At 45.0% G+C, this 16,407-nt stretch overlaps 1 protein-coding gene across 3 annotated transcripts in view; it reads left to right on the forward strand.

The window, feature by feature from the left end:
* LOC138807894 (organic cation/carnitine transporter 2-like) overlaps nt 1-16,407 on the forward strand; it is a 39,910-nt gene that overhangs the window by 12,112 nt on the left and 11,391 nt on the right. For all 3 annotated transcript variants that reach the window (XM_069993702.1, XM_069993701.1, XM_069993703.1), the window contains 4 exons: nt 8,798-8,952; nt 9,921-10,092; nt 11,398-11,524; nt 13,757-13,857. In XM_069993702.1, the coding sequence (XP_069849803.1) occupies nt 8,798-8,952; nt 9,921-10,092; nt 11,398-11,524; nt 13,757-13,857 (555 nt within the window). The remainder of the gene's footprint in view (nt 1-8,797; nt 8,953-9,920; nt 10,093-11,397; nt 11,525-13,756; nt 13,858-16,407) is intronic.

The following is a 16,407-nucleotide window of genomic DNA, read 5'->3' on the forward strand; positions in this document are numbered from 1 at the left end:
TGCAATCCTCAGATCTCAGCCTCCTGAGTAGCTAGGATTACAGGTGTGAGCCCCCGGCCCATTCATGGCTTGGGGAAATCCAAAAACTTATGAAATAATATGTAACATATGAGAGATTGTATGTAAGCATGTTCTTGTGTCCATTCTGTCCCGTCTTCTACCTCGGAGCTTCAGAGTCTGTGAGGATGGGGGCCTTCAGCAAATGGTCCATAGTGGCTCAGAGCAAAGCTGGTAGGGAGGCATCCTCCTGGCTGATTGGAGAATCATATATTGAAGTTCAGAATGAGAATGTTATTCCTACCTTAGGAATAAGGTTTCGTGTTGCAGCACAAACTCAAGGTGATGTCCTGGCATAGTTACATCAATGGATTATTGTCACATCTTTCCTCGTGAAGATTTAAATATGTCTATATCTCATTAGATTGACTCTTCCCAGAGTGTCATCTAGTGATTAAAAATAGCAAAATCCACCCAGGCACTGGTGGCTAGCCTATAATCCTAGCCACTCAAGAGACAGATCTAAGGATCATGGTTTTTGAAATGAAGCTGTGGCTTAAGTAGTAAAGGGCTAGCCTTGAGCAAAAGAAGCCCAGGGACAGTACCAGGCCCTGAGTTCAAGCCCCAGTTTTGGCATGCATGTACACACACACACACACCAGAAAATTCCTACCCTCACCAGAGCATTAAAGGTTCAACAGACGATTCCTAGACTTTGCTAAGACAATACAAGCTGAGGCAGCTGCCCATGACAGAGAAAGGCCCTCCATTCTCCAAGGCTTTCATTTTATAACAATGCCATATGTTATTATATTAATTTGACAAATATGTCTGGCGCCACATGCTAGTATAAGAACCAAAGAATCACATCCTCAGCGATAGGAAGTAGGAACTATTACTAGTCCCTGTTTAGAAGTGGCAAAATGGACTATAGAGGTCACACAGTGGCCACTGACAGGGTTAGGGCTCAAACCCAGTCTAGTTCTTTTGTGTGTGAGTGAACTACTGCTTGAGACTTGAGTTCTCCTGGGTCTTGCCTTCAGCAAGCTAGAATGGATTTATCCAGTGATTAAAGAAGTGATCCTGAGGTCGGTGTGCTTGTGGGAGTGTCTGACTGGGTCAGGCTTCCCTAGAAGTGCAGCATGCGCTTCTTGCTGAAAGATGCGTAGGCATTAGCTGAAGGGATGGGGAGAAGCAAGAGCCTCATGGTCTAGAACAGTGTGTACTAAAAGCCTAGACAAGAGGCTCAGGAACTGAAAGAGGTCCACCGAAGTAGAGGTGCCCAGACTGGTTTAGAGAAAAGGGCTGTGAGGCAGACAGAGGCATGAGCAGAAAGGGTGTAGCAATCTAGGTAGAGTTTGTTTGGGCTTGAGTCAAGAGCAGCTGGGACCTATTGAGAGATTGCTGGAGTAGAAGCATCATGAGCTGATTTGCTTTGTTTGTTTGTTTGTTTTGGCTTAAACTTGGAGCCTGTGTGCTGTCCCTAAGCTCTTTTGTTGCTGTTGTTGTTGGTGGGCTTGGGCACTGCCCCTCACAGCTCAAGGCTAGCACTCTACCACTTGAGCCACAGTGCCACTTCCAGCTTTTTTCTGTTTATGTGGTGCTGAGGAATCAAACCCAGGACCTCATGTATACAAGGCAAGCACTTTACCACTGAGCCACCTTCCCAGCCCTTTCTGTGCAAGGCTATTATTCTACCACTTTGAACCACAGCTCTACTTCCAGTTTTCTGATGGTTAATTGGAGATATGAATCTCAAGACCTTTTCTGCCCGAGCTAGCTTTGAACCAAGATCATCAGATCTCACCCTCCTGAATAGATAGGATTACAGGAATAAGCCACCAGTGTCCCGCAACAGTAAGCTTTTTTTTTTTTGCCAGTTGTACGGCTTGAACTCAGGGCCTTGGCGCTGTCCCTCAGCCTCTTTGTGCTCAAGACTAGCACTCTACCACTTGAGCCACAGCTGTACTTCCAGTTTTTGAGTGGTTAATTGGAGATAAAGGTTTCATGGGGACTTTTCTGTCTGGGTTGGCTTTGAACTGCCTATCCTCAGATCTCAGCCTCCTGAGTAGGATTATAGGTATGAGCCTATTATAGGTATGAGCTGAGTAACTTTTTATGGGACAAAGGTTAAGCTTTCTTTCTGATCTGTTTTTAAGTCTGAAGTTTAAGAACAATTAAAATAATCTCAGATTATCAAGGTCTTTATTACATACTTATCTTTGTGAGTTATGAGTAACAGCATAAGAAAAGAAGCAGACATTTCCTGTTTTTTTTTTCTTTTTTCTTTTTTTTTTTATGTCAGTTGTGGGGCTTGAACTCTGGGTCTGAGCGCAGTCCCTCAGCTCTTCAGCTCAAAGCTAGCACTCTACCACTTGAGCCATTGTGTCACTTCCAGTTTTCTGGTGGTTAATTGGAGGTAAGAGTCTCATGGACTTTGCTGCCCGGGCTGGCTTTGAACCGTGATCCTCACATCTTGGCCTCCTGAGTAGCTAGGATTACAGGCATGAGCCACTGGTGCCTGGCTACATTTCCTGTTTTTTAGGTAGATCTCTATTGGCCATTTTGTTGATAGACCTTTTATTCATTTATTTTAATGCTGGGCCTGGGGCTTGGACTGAGGGCCTGAGCACTATCCCTTACCTTTTCACTCAAGGCTAATACTCTGCCACTGGGGCCACAACTCCACTTCTGGCTTTTGGTGGTTAATTAAAGGTAAGAGTCTTGTAGACTTTCTTGCCCAGGCTAGTTTTGAAATATAATCCTCTGATCTCAGTTTCCTGAATAGCTAAGATTACCAGATTAATCCACCAATGTCTGGTTAAATTCCCTGTTGTTAGCAGGTACTTTTCCTTTGGGCCTGATCAGTGTTCCATTGTCAGGGAGGCCTGGATGCCCAGTACTCCACTTGACTAGTCCTGGATGGGTTTCTTTGTTGTGCTGGCGGGCCTGGGACTTGGTTCTTTGGGTGCATTTGTCTCAGTATATAATTGTGTATTTAGTAGCATGGTTGTTTGATTAAAGTGTGATTGATATCTGTTTCACCAGGCAATAAGTCCCTTGAGGACAGAGATAGCATTTTTATTTATTTATTTATTTATTTATTTATTTATTTATTTATTTGGTGAAGGGCTTGAGCTCTGGGCCTGGGCGCTGTCCCTCAGCTCTTTTTTTTTTTTTTTTTTGAGGGGGGGGGGTCCAGTCCTGGGTCTGAACTCTGGGCCTGAGCACTGTCCCTCAGCTCTTCAGCTCAAGGCTAGCGCTCTGTCACTTGAGCCACAGCACCACTTCGGCTTTTTTCTTTTTTGCTTATGTGGTGCTGAGGAATCAAACCCAGAGCCTCAGGCATGCAAGGCAAGCGCTCTACCACTGAGCCACCCTTCCCAGCCCCTGTCCCTTAGCTCTTAAGCACAAGGCGAACACTATACCACTTGAGCCACAGTACCACTTCCGGTTTTCTGGTAGTTCACTGGAGATAAGAATCTCGGGCTGGGAAGGTGGCTCAGTCGTAGAGCACTTGCCTTGCATGCCTGAAGCCCTGGATTCGATTCCTCAGCACCACATAAGCAGAAAAGGCCATAAAAGTGGCACTGCAGCTCAAGTGGTAGAGCGCTAGCCTTGAGCTGAAATGCTGAGGGACTGCGCCCAGGCTCAGAGTTCAGGCCCCACGACCAGACCCAAAAAAAAAAAAAAAAAAAGAATCTCACGGATGTTCCTGCCTGGGCTGGCTTTGAACCGCGATCCTCAGATCTCAGCCTCCTGAGTAGCTAGGATTACAGGCCTGAGCTATCAGCGCCCAGCTTTTTTTTTTTTTTTTAATGTTACCCTGTTGCTAATTTAATAGATGGCTAGTAGGCATTCATTGAATGCAGTGGGTGTTAGCCAGCTCTGACCAGTCTCAAAGCTGAAGCTGCCGCCTCCCATAGATTGACTTGTTCCTCCTGTTTGTGGTACTCTCTCTGACATGAAATAAAACTAAGCAGCTTCCTCCTTTTTTTTTATTAAATTTTAAAATGAGCACAGAAATAGAAAAACACACAGAATTAATGTGTGAACTAATGACTTATTTTGGGAAGTCAAGCAATATAAGTTTATTGCCTATCAAGATGCCTTATCCACCGGGGCTGATGACTTCTGCCTGTAATCCTAGCTACCTTGGAATCTAACATCTCAGGATCGGGGTTCAAAGCCAACCCCAGAAAAGTCTATGAGGCTCATCTCCAACTGATCAACAAAAAAGTCATAAGTGATGCTGTAGCATAAGTGATAGAGTGGCAGCCTTGAGTGGAAAAACCCAAGCAAGAGCATGAGGGTCTTAGTTCAAGCCCTAGTTACACACACACACACACACACACACACACACACACACACACCTCACCCCTACACACACACACACACACACACACACACACACACACACACACACACACACACACACACACACACACACACACACACACACACACACACACACCTCACCCCTACCCTCCCCAATTAGTAACCACTAGTCTGACTAAAGATAATCACTTCCAAGTTGTTACTGATCATGATTCTAAAAGACACAGTCCTGAACACTATAATCCCTACAGTCTAAAATTCTGAAAAATCACAAGTCCTGAAAATCACAAGTCCTTGGTAGAATAAAGGTTAAAGTAGAAAGCCTGATTCTGGGAAAGGGAGTCATGTATTTTCATTTTCATGCTAGGCGTAATGAATACTTAGAACCCTAGAAAGTATTGTTTGGGGCATATCTGTGAGGGTACTTCCAGACTCAGTGTGAATGTGTTCTGCAAGGACAACCAGGCCTTGAAAGAAACATGAAAACTATTTATTGAATGCAGGAGAGCCACCCAGTTCTTATGAGCATGAGCGCCTCCTAGCAATTGCCTGTAATCTATCCCTGTAAGGCATTTCCCCTCCCTGGTGGTGGGGCTTGAACTCTGGGCCCTGGTGCTGTCCCTCAGCTCTTCAGCTTAAGGCTAGTGCTCTACCATTTGAGCCACAGCCCTACTTCCTGTTTTCTGTTGATTAATTGAAGAGTCTCACAGCCTTTCCTCCCCCGGCTGGCTTTGAACTGTGATCCTCAGATCTTGTCCTCCCGAGTAGCTGGGATTACAGGTGTGAGCCACTGGCACCCGGCTTAATGCATATTTTTATATACATTCAGATTTAGTTTTATTTTTTTCCAACTATACTATTATATTAGTGCAAGGAATTAAACCTAGGGACTTGTTCATGTTAAGTATATGCCCTACCACTGGACTACAGCTCCAGCCCCTCCAACTATTTTATTTTTTTTGGGGTCCGGTCGTGGGGCCTGAACTCTGGGCCTGGGCACTGTCCCTCAGCTCTTCAGCTCAAGGCTAGTGCTCTACCACTTGAGCCACAGCGCCACTTCCGGCTTTTTTCTTTTTGCTTATGTAGTGCTGAGGAATCGAACCTAGGGCCTCATGCATGCAAGGCAAGCGCTCTACCACTGAGCCACCTTCCCAGCCCCACTATTTTATTTATTTTTACAATATTAGGGCTTGAATTCAGGGCCTCATTCTTACTAGGCTGGTGCTCTATCACTTCAGCCACAACTCCAGTCCTGATTTTTTTTTGGTTGGTCATGGGGATTGAACTCTGGGCCTAGGTGCTGTCCCTCTGCTCTTTAGCTCAAGACTAGTGCTCTACCACTTGAGCCACAATGCCACTAGTAGTTTTTTGGTGGTTTATTGGAGATTAGAGCCTCGTGGACTTTCCTGCCCAGGCTAGCTTTGAACTGTGATCCTTAGATCTCAGCCTCCTGAGTAGCTAGGGTTACAGACATGAACCACCGGCGTCGGCTTCCAGCCCTGATTTGTTTTGTGCCAGTACTGGGGCCTGAACTCAGTGCCTAGACACTGTCCCTGAGCTTTTTAATTCTAGACTAGTGCTCTGTACTTGAGCCACAGCTCCACTTTGGGCTTTTTGGTGTTTAATTGAAGATAAGAATATTAGGTTGGTCTGCCCAGCTGGCTTTGAACATTACAAATCCTCAGATCTCAGCCTCCTGAGGATTATAGGCTTAAGCCACTGGTGCCTGGACAGCCTTGTTTTTTTGTTTGTTTGTTTGTTAGGTGTTTCTTGTTATTTTGTTTTGTTTTGTTTTTGCTGGTTATTTTAGAGATAAGATCCCATGAACTTTTCTGCCCAGGCTGGTCTCAAACCACAATCCTTCTGCTCACAGACTCCTGTAGCTAGAATTGCAGATGTGAACGACCAGCATCCTGCTCCTGCAAGTATTTTATTTTATTTATTTATTTTTTGTATTGGGGCTCGAACTCTGGGCCTGGGCACTATCCCTGAGCTCTTCAGTCCAAGGTGAATGCTGTACCACTTGAACCACAGTGCCACTTCCGGTTTTCTGGTGGTTAATTGGAGATAAGAAAGAGTCTCATGGACTTTCCTGCCTAGGCTGGCTTTGACCTTGAACCTCACATCTCAGCCTCCTGAATAACTAGGATTACAGGAGTGAGCTACTGGAGCCTGGCTCTACATTGAAATTTTTTCATTCATATGTAGAATTATTTATTGTTTTTGTTGCTGTATATTCTATATAAGTATACATTATTTTATTGAGTTAACTTTATCTTTTGGGGGGGAGTTCCAGTCATGGGGCCTGAACTCTGGGCCTGAGTGCTGTCCCTCAGCTCTTCAGCTCAAGGCTAGCGCTCTACCACTTGAGCCATAGCGCCACTTCTGGCTTTTTTCTTTTTGCTTATGTGGTGCTGAGGAATCGAACCCAGGGCCTCAGGCATGCAAGGCAAGCACTCTACCACTGAGCCACCTTCCCAGCCCCCAAAGGGGGATTTATTGTGACATTTCCACACTGTACCTAATGTGTCCAGCTCAGTCTCACCTCTATCACTGTCCTCTATCTCACACCTCCTTCTTAAAACAATTCAATAGGTTTAATTTTAATAGAATAATTAGCCCTCCTTCCTCCCACTAACACCCTCCATCCAAGCCTGCTTACTTTCCTGTTTATTCTATTGTGTTAATTTTCAAACTGTATTGGCAGTTTATAAGAAAATTAGATAACACTGAAAAATACTCTTTCTAATCTTCAAACAAGGGGGTTTCATTTTAGCATGAATCTTCAAACAAAACTGTTTCTTTTTCTCTTTTTCTTTTTTCTTTCTTTCTTTTTTTTTTTTTGTTGGTCGTGGGGCCTAAACGCTGGGCCTGGGCGCTGCCCCTCAGCTCTTCAGCTCAAGGCTAGCGCCCTACCACTTGAGCCACAGCGCCACTTCTGGCTTTTTCTGCTTACGTGGTGCTGAGGAATTGAACCCGTGCAAGGCAAGCACTCTACCACTGAGCCACCTTCCCAGCCCAACGATTTCATTTTAACATGTCCATTTATATGTACAGTTCATCTTGATCAGAGTCACATTCTGCCATCACCCTCCCTCCCTAAAAAATTGTTTGGTTAATATTTAGTTATTTACTTAATTATTATGAGTATATAAGTTTTTCCAATTTGTTTTTTTATGATGAGGCCTCAATACATATCTTAGTAAGCCTTTAATATAGTAATAGCCTATTATAAGAAACGCCATTAAATTTCACATAAATTAACAAGCTGACAGTTGTTTTATAAGACTGTTAACTAAAAACAAGGCAGGTGGTCGAGCACTAGGCAAGCATGTACAGCGAGCTCGGGAGTCTATCCTCTGAGAATTTCATTGGTTCAGTAACACTTGAAGAAGCAAGGCTGTAATTTCTTCTTGAGAAATTGCCTGAAGGAAGAAATAATTTTGGGCCATGGTTTCTGAAGTTTCAGTCTGAGGTCACTTGGCTCCACTCTTCAACTCGTAGCAGGGAGGGAGAATGAGGAGCATGTGTTTAGTTTACCTCATGGCTGCCAGCAAGCTGGAAGTTGTTTGTTTGTTTGTTTGTTTGTTTGTTTTCCAGAATTATATTTTCAGAATTTGGATCCTTTCAGATTTTGGACTTCAAGGAATTTGAATTTCAAGATCTGAATACCAGGGATCACGGGTTCAGTGACTTTTTTTTTCTCTTTTGAGATTAGTGCCCACACTCAAGTTTTTTTTTTTTTCTTTGTACGTTTATCCTGCAAACATGCATCCTTTGGCAGAAATTTAGTCTTGCCCATTCAAAAACTTCTCTGTGTCTTTTAGTCTACTTTAATTGAGCCCTGGGCTGTTCCACGTGTAGAATTTCTCTGTCTGGATTTTGCAGGTTGTCTGTTCCTTGCTCACTTCAGCTATTCCTCTGTTCCCTGCATTTCTTGCGGAGAGGTAGCTTTATCCAAAGACCCAGCCAGGCTCAGAATCCTTCTCCCCTTTGGCAAGGTTAAAAGGCACAAGCAGTGTCTCTGCATGATGATGTTAGTTACCACTTTTCATCCAGTTATTTGGGTACCTACCAAAGAGATTCTTCCTAGGATCTTTTATTGGTTACTGCTCATATAGACAAAGAAATGCATCTATCCATGATCAGTTTTCACTTATTATGAATTGTTTCTCTGTCATCCTCCAAAGGATATATGGATATAAGCATAGTTCTGTTCCCTTGCACAATTATGGCACTACCTATAGAGCAACCCTGGCACGCAGCTGTGCATTCATCCCAAGGACTTGCCATAGAGGAGAGTGACAGCACGGGGCCTGGGAGAGTGGGACTGGACAGGTGCCAGGTTCCCTGGCGACACTGTTCACAGCTGCTCCTCGCACGGGTCTCCACCCATCTTGGTGGAGCCCATTCCTGCTGCCTCTCCCAGCTGGTTCTCTGTGACTCTCCTTTCCCTTCCCAGGTTTGGTCGGAAGAACGTGCTATTTGTGACCATGGGCATGCAGACAGGCTTCAGCTTCCTGCAGATCTTCTCAAAGAACTACGAGATGTTTACCGTGCTGTTTGTCCTTGTAGGCATGGGCCAGATCTCCAACTATGTGGCAGCATTTGTCCTGGGTATGGCCCTCAAGTTGGAGTTGAGTACTTGATCCTATGTTTCACTGTCACCCTATTCCGCAGACAGCTGCGATGCCCTGCAGAAGGATGTGCTCTCCAGCAACACTGACCAGAGATTTCTAGTGAACCTAATTTGTCAGCAGGGAGATTGTCAGCCAGACACCTGACCACCTTTGGGTCCACAGTGACACAATAGCCTAACTTCCGATTTCCAGTTACTTTTCTGGACTCCCAAGGTGTCGCAGACATTGGTCTGATTAGTACTTGATGCCATTCAACTAAAACTTAGCAGAGATCATCCATTTTCAAAAGTTTGTTCTACAGAGCTGAGGTGGCCAGATGGCATGAGGTGTAAAGCCACCGTGGATGGGCTCTCCAGGAAAGAGAACTGCCATCTGTGTCAAGGGGTTGTGGCCATTGGTGTCTACCAACAAGAATAAACTAGCTCAGGTTTTGGTTCAGTGTCTATCACGCAAGGCTTTGGTTCAGAAATGTCAACATATTCTCCCGGAAAGGTTGTCAGTCTCTCTGTTAGGAGTCTGACTTAGAACTAATCAAATCTTTGGGGGTTCTTGGGTTGTATTGTTAAAAGGATTATTTTTTCTTTTCACATGTAATAAATATATTTTTTTTCCTCAGAGAATAATACTGAGCATATGTGCCCTTAGTAATGACTTTGCCTCTACTGAAGTCTTCCTCGTGAGAACAGTAAACACCTCATAATGGCATCGTTAGCATGTGGCCAAGAAAGCAATGACATTTTCATGTTGCTGAGAGGTCTCTCAGTGAGGCACCCCCGGATATGATCAGAGCAGATTGGGTTCAGAGCTGATCCCACCCTAAGGCTGGGGAATGTAGAAATAATTCTGGCTGCCTCCTTGTCTCTCTGTTGAAAAATGACACTGTGGAAGACAAATAAGGAAATAACATGCAAGTAACTAACTTGACCCCTCCTTTGTTTTGAACAGGAACAGAAATCCTTGGCAAGTCAGTTCGCATACTATTTGCCACATTAGGAGTGTGCATATTTTATGCATTTGGCTACATGGTGCTGCCACTGTTTGCTTACTTCATCCGAGATTGGCGCATGCTGCTGCTGGCGCTGACTGGGCCAGGGGCCCTGTGTGCTGCGCTCTGGTGGTGAGTGGTAGCCCTATACCTGGTGCCGTCTCCTCACAGGGTTGCTTCCCCCAGGCGTCCACCAGAGGGCAGCAACAACCGCCTTCAGCTCCTTGTCTGGGCTCCCAGAGCTAGGAAGTGTGTAGATCATTTATAAATTGCTTCAAAATGCTTGAGAATGTCTGTCAACACAGAGAAGAGCCAAAACAAAACCATTCCAGCCTATCAACAGCCTTGTTGTCATCCCTCTGCTGGGTTGATCTAAGTGCAAGGAACAGAAGTAGCTGTGAGAAAATGGGGTCCAAGATGACCTCTGGAGAGTTCTCACACTCTTTCTCCCCCCCTCCCCGCTGGGATAAGACAGAAGGTCCATGATTCGAGGGGTGTGCTCTTGAGACCTCATGCCACGGGCGTGGAGAGAGAAGGGGTAGTCTCTAAGTGAGAGTTTTCAAGGTGGCTGTACCAAGGAAGGCAAGCCACATGCGCGCCTGTAAGGATTGCACAGGCAAAAAGGTCATTCCACACCCCTAGCAGAAGAGCTGAAGTGAGAATTATCCCTTAGAACAGGAGAGTGAGCTCACTGGCCCACAAGGAACAAGGAACATTTCGGGGCACAGTGGGAGAGGAATGAAGGCATCATGCTGGGGCCTGGTTGCGACATAAGTGCCCAAGACTTGAAATGTTCAGGTGCCTTGATAATTCCCCCCACCCCTTTTTTTGGAGGGGGTGCCAATCCTGGGGCTTGAACTCAGGGCCTAGGTGTTATCCCTGAGAGTTTTTTTTCACTCAAGGCCAGTGCTCTACCACTTGAGCCACAGCTCACTTCCCACTTTTGGTGGATCATTGGAGATAAGCATCTCATGCACTTTTTCTGCTCAGTCTGGCTTTGAACTTCAATCCTCAGATCTCAGCCTCCTGAGTTGCTAGGATTCCAGGCGTGAGCCCCTGACACCTGGCAGTCATGCTGATTTACATTGGGTGGATGACAGGTCTATTTGATAAGTCGTGGGGAGAAAATACAAGTTAAAAGATCAGAGAGAAACTTCCATCGCTGTTTCCTTAAAGCCCTGCAGGGGACATCACCATCCCTCCAAAAGAGAGGTGGCCAGCCTATATGGGGATCCCCTGGAGAGTTTAGGGGCCTCCAAGTTCCACACACTACAGTCAGTGACTTCCAGAGCTCACACCCCAAGTTACCGTGACTGTCTCCCTGTTTCTGGCTTGTGAACATCAGACATTCCACAAACTTGAAACCTTACTTCTTGCCCTCCAATTCTCACCTCGGCCATTGAGAAAGCCTCACAGGAATTGTCCTTGTACCCCCAGGTTTATCCCCGAGTCCCCCCGATGGCTCATCTCACAGGGGCGATATCAGGAGGCAGAAGTGATCATCCGCAAGGCTGCGAAAATCAACGGAATCGTTGCGCCTTCCACCATCTTTGACCTGAGTGAGGTAAGCTCTGCCTGCCATGGAGGAGGAGGCCACAGAGGCCAGCCCTTGAGGGGAGCCGCTTCCACCTCGCTCACAGGAGCCCAGCCCTTGTCCTGCCCAAGCCCTGGCTCTTCCCAGGGCAGACCTGTTCAATCCCAGTAGCTGAGGAATAGGAACACCCCTTTCTCATGGCTAGATGTTCATGTTTTATTTACTTACTCCCATGCAGTCACACATTTTCTTTTTTTTTTTTTTGGGGGGGGGGGTCCGGTTGTGGGGCCTGAACTCTGGGCCTGGGCGCTGTCCCTCAGCTCTTCAGCTCAAGGCTAGCGCTCTACCACTTGAGCCATAGCACCATTTCTGGCTTTTTTTTTCTTCTGCTTATGTGGTGCTGAGGAATTGAACCCAGGGCCTCATGCATGCAAGGCAAGCGCTCTACCACTGAGCCACCTTCCCAGCCCCCAGTCACACATTTTCATCATCAGCTTTAATATGAAACACCCTTTATGAGACATAGGCGTTTTGCAACATCAGCATTTTGGAAAATCAGTGTTTCTTGGGCCTCAGTAAATAACATGCAAAACGCAGGTAGATTTGCAGTTAGAAGTATTTAGTCTCGGCTGGGAATATGGCTTAGTGGTAGAGTATTTGCCTAGCATGCATGAAGCCCTGGGTTCGATCCCTCAGAATCACATATGCAGAAAAGGCCAGGAAGTAGCACTGTGGCTTGAGTAGTAGAATGCTAACCTTGAGCAAAAGAAGCTCAGGGACAGTGCCCAGGCCGTGAGTTCAAGCCCCAGGACTTGCACCAAAAAAAAAAAGTGTTTAGTCTCTCGGGGTTGGAGGTGTGGCTTGGTTGGTAGAGCCCTAGCCAATGAGCCAAAGCATCAGGTACTGGGTTCGAGTTTCAGTCTTGTACCTGAAAAATAAAAGAGAGAGAGAGAGAGAAGTATTCAGTCCCTATTCACCTCTCCAGTGGCTAGTGATCACATATCAGTTGGAGCCAGATCTTTTCTGATGTTCACTGTTTCTCTCTTCCCCACCCTTGTCTGCAAACCATGTTCTCACACTGAGTAATTTCTTGGCTCTGCTGGCACCTGGTGCCTGCTGCTTCCTGTTACTCCTCCTCTCTTCTCTGCCACAGGCAGTCTTCTCAAGCTCAGCTATAAGAAGAGATTAGAATCTATACACACTAGAGGCTGTGGCTCTGCAATATGTCTTTCGTCTATGGGAAGACAAGGGATGGGCTATGGGAACAGCCACAAGTCATTCATGTTAGAGACATGGAGGGCTTAGAATGCAAACTCAGGGCTTGAGAGAGGAAAACCGGTTGCCAAAGCAACCAAGGGGCCAATGGCCACCGGCAGCCCTGCTGGCGTCTCCCTTAAGTGGGAGTCCGGCAACAGCTCCCACTCAGCATGTTCTGGAAAGGGCTCTAACGCACAGAGGTCAGGACAGGAATGTGGCCAAGAGGGTTTTAAATGAGGTGGCTTTGGTGGCTTTGAAGTGAGGGGTCAGTTTGGGCACAGCCCTGAACCCCATTTGCATCTCTGCGGAAATAAGACTACTTCAAGGGATCCTTTAAGTCTGAAGCTGACCTTTTGTTGAACTGCTAAACTTGGAGGGGGGGGAAAAAAAGCTCTAAAGCTGGGTTTGCTTAAGAAAGCAACATCAGTGTGTTTAGACGTGCAGTTTATTAATGGCCTCAACTGTTCCTAATTTCATAGGAAGTTACTCCGGGTGAAGCTGAGGTCAATTTTCCTGTTTTTCAATTTGAATTTTTTTTTTTCCTCCCTGGAAGTAGACCAGTAACTACATGGTATGAGAACTCAAAACATTTCATTCTTCTTAAATGTCAGATCAATAAACTGCACAGCTACTTTTTCTCCCTGACCCAGAAGGCAGGGAGCCAGCCTTGGAGAAGAATGCACCCCTGAAGCCTCTGGAATGTGGTCATGGTGGTAGCTGGGGTGGTTTCCCCGAGGGAGCTGTCAGCCAGCGCCTTGTGTCTTTGCTACATCCTTTAAGGGACTGATCGCCTTTCTTTTCTCCTCATTTGAATACATTCTTGTTTGTAAATGATAAGGCTTCCGTGAGTCTTCAGCTGCCCCATCTGTCACTCTACTTCAAGGAAGAACCAGAAAAGGCTCCCAGGAAATAGCTAACATGTCAGATTTTTAATTATGGGACTTCATGCTCATAAGTCTCTGACCTTCTCTCTCTTCTCTGCCCTTCATTATTGTGGTCCTGCAGTTACAAGACCTAAGTTCCAAGAAGAAGCAATCCCATCGCATTCTGGATCTGCTCCGAACCCGGAACATCCGGATGATCACCATCATGTCCATAGTTCTGTGGTGCGTAAGTCAGATCTCCCCAAGATGGCCGTCAAGCCTCCTGTTTATAGACATGCCTCAGGCCACAAATGAAAGCCTGTGTCATCTCGAAGTGCCAGGGATATCTTGTGCTGGCTGGAAGAAGTGGGTGTATCACAATTCTAAACGTGATGGAATCTCAGAGAAGGAAAAGGAAAACTCCTGCCAAGGCTCTTTGGGGAAGTAGAGATCTTTGGGAGTTCACCAGATCCTGAGATGAACCATTGCTCACTTTGTTCCTTGTTTAGTTGTTCTGGTTCCCATCTCTTCCCCCCTAATCACAGGTAGTGGCTGAGGGGAACAGAAGGGCTTTTTTTTTTTTTTTTTTTTTTATTGTAAAGATTCTATACAGAGGGTTACAGTTACATGAGTGAGGTAATGAGTACACTTCCTCTTGAACATTGTTACCCCCTCCATTGTTTTCTCCCTACCATCCCCTCCCTCCCTCCCTTCCCCAAGGTTCTTTTTTTTTTTTTTTTTTTTTTTTTGATTGTGATTAAGTGATTACTTAATTTCCGGAAATTCACAGTATTGTGGAATAATGATGCTCATTTAAAGTCACACGTTCATTCTAACTTTCCTGGAGCAAATTGTCTATCACAGTCTGTAATATATAACGGTGTTCATATGTTATATACCATACACGTGATCAGCAGCATGGGGATATTTAGTAGTGGTTCAACCAGATGAGTGGGAGTTCTTTGTTTCTTAAGTCCTGTTAGTTTTGTCATATCACCTAACATTTTGGATTTATCATCCGCTTATCAGGGAGACCATGTACTGTTTGTCTCTTCGTTCTTGGCTTACCTCGCTCAACATGATTCCTTCTAGCTCCATCCATTTCCCTGCAAATGCCATTATTTTGTCATTTCTAATGGCTGCATAATATTCCATTGTGTATAGATACCACAATTTTTGGATCCATTCATCTGTGGTGGGGCATCTAGGTTGTTTCCATATCCTAGCTATTGTGAACAGTGCTGCAATAAACATGGAGGTGCACGTGTCCTTGTATATTGGTTCCTGTTGTTCAGGGTAGATGCCTAGAAGTGGTATGACTGGGTCGTAAGGGAGGTCAATCTTTAGCTTTCTAAGGACCCTCCAGACTGCTTTCCAAAGTGGTTGTATGAGTGTACATTCCCACCAGCAGTGTAATAGCGTTCCTCGTTCTGCACATCCCCTCCAGCATTTGTCGTTGGCTGATTTGTGGATGTGGGACATTCTGACTGGGGTAAGGTGGTATCTCAGGGTTGTCTTTATTTGCATTTCCTTCACCACCAGGGATGATGAACATTTCCTCATGTGTTTCTTTGCCATTTTTATTTCTTCATTTGAGAAGTCCCTCTTTAGTTCCCTTGCCCATTTAGTAATTGGTGTGTTGGGTTTGGGAGGGATTAGTTTCTTGAGTTCCCTGTATATACAGGATGTTAACCCCTTGTCTGATATATTGCTGGTAAATATTTTTTCCCAATTAGTTGGTTGTCTTTCTAGCTTGGTTGCGATAGCTTTATCTGTGCAGAAGCTTTTTATTTTAAGGTAGTCCCATTTGTCGAGTCTCTCTCCAATTTGTTGTGACCCTGGGACTCTGTTCAGGAAGTTCCTTCCTGTGCCTATTAGTTCAAGTGTCTCTCCTACTCTGTCCTGCAGTAGTTTCAGAGATTCAGGTTTAATGTTAAGGTCTTTAATCCATTTTGAGTTGATGTTGGTGCATGGTGATAGGCTGGGGTCCACTTTTAGTTTTCTGCATGTGGCTGCCCAGTTTTCCCAGCACCAGCGGTTGAAGAGGCTGTGTTTCTTCCATTGTATGTCTTTGGCTCCTTTGTCGAATATCAGCTGGCTGTAGGCCTGTGGATTTATTTCTGGATCTTCTATTCTGTTCCATTGGTCTTCGGGTCTGTTTTTGTGCCAGTACCATGCTGTCTTTGTTATTATAGCTCTGTAGTAGAGTTTGAAGTTCGGCATGGATAGCCCTCCCATATTGTCTTTATCCCCTAGAATTGTTTTGGCTATTCTAGGTCTTTTGTTGTTCCATATGAATTTTTGGACTGTTTTCTGTATTTCAGAGATGTACGTCATTGGGATTTTAATAGGAATTGCGTTGAATTTGTATATTAGTTTTGGAAGTATTACCATCTTTACTATATTAAGTCGGCCTATCCAGGAGCATGGGAGGTCTTTCCATTTCCTAGTGTCTTCTGCAATTTCTTTCTTTAACTTTTTATAGTTCTCATTAAATAGTTCTTTTACATCTTTGGTTAGGTTAATTCCTAAATATTTTATTTTTCGGGAGGTTATTGTGAATGGGGTTGCTCCCTTTATTTCCCTCTCTTCCTGTACATTATCAGTGTATAGGAAGGCAACTGATTTTTGTGGGTTTATTTTGTATCCTGCTATTTTGCCAAAGTGATTTATGATTTCTAAGAGTTTGGGGATGGAGTTTTTGGGATCTTGGAGGTATAGTATCATGTCGTCTGCAAAAAGGGATAGTTTAACTTCTTCTTTTCCTATGCGGATCCCTTTAATGTCTTTTTC

The sequence above is a fragment of the Dipodomys merriami genome, unplaced genomic scaffold (genome assembly GCF_024711535.1).
Source record: "Dipodomys merriami isolate MVZ:Mamm:240054 unplaced genomic scaffold, mDipMer1.0.p SCAF_44, whole genome shotgun sequence".
In the NCBI taxonomy this organism is placed as follows: Eukaryota; Metazoa; Chordata; class Mammalia; order Rodentia; family Heteromyidae; genus Dipodomys; species Dipodomys merriami.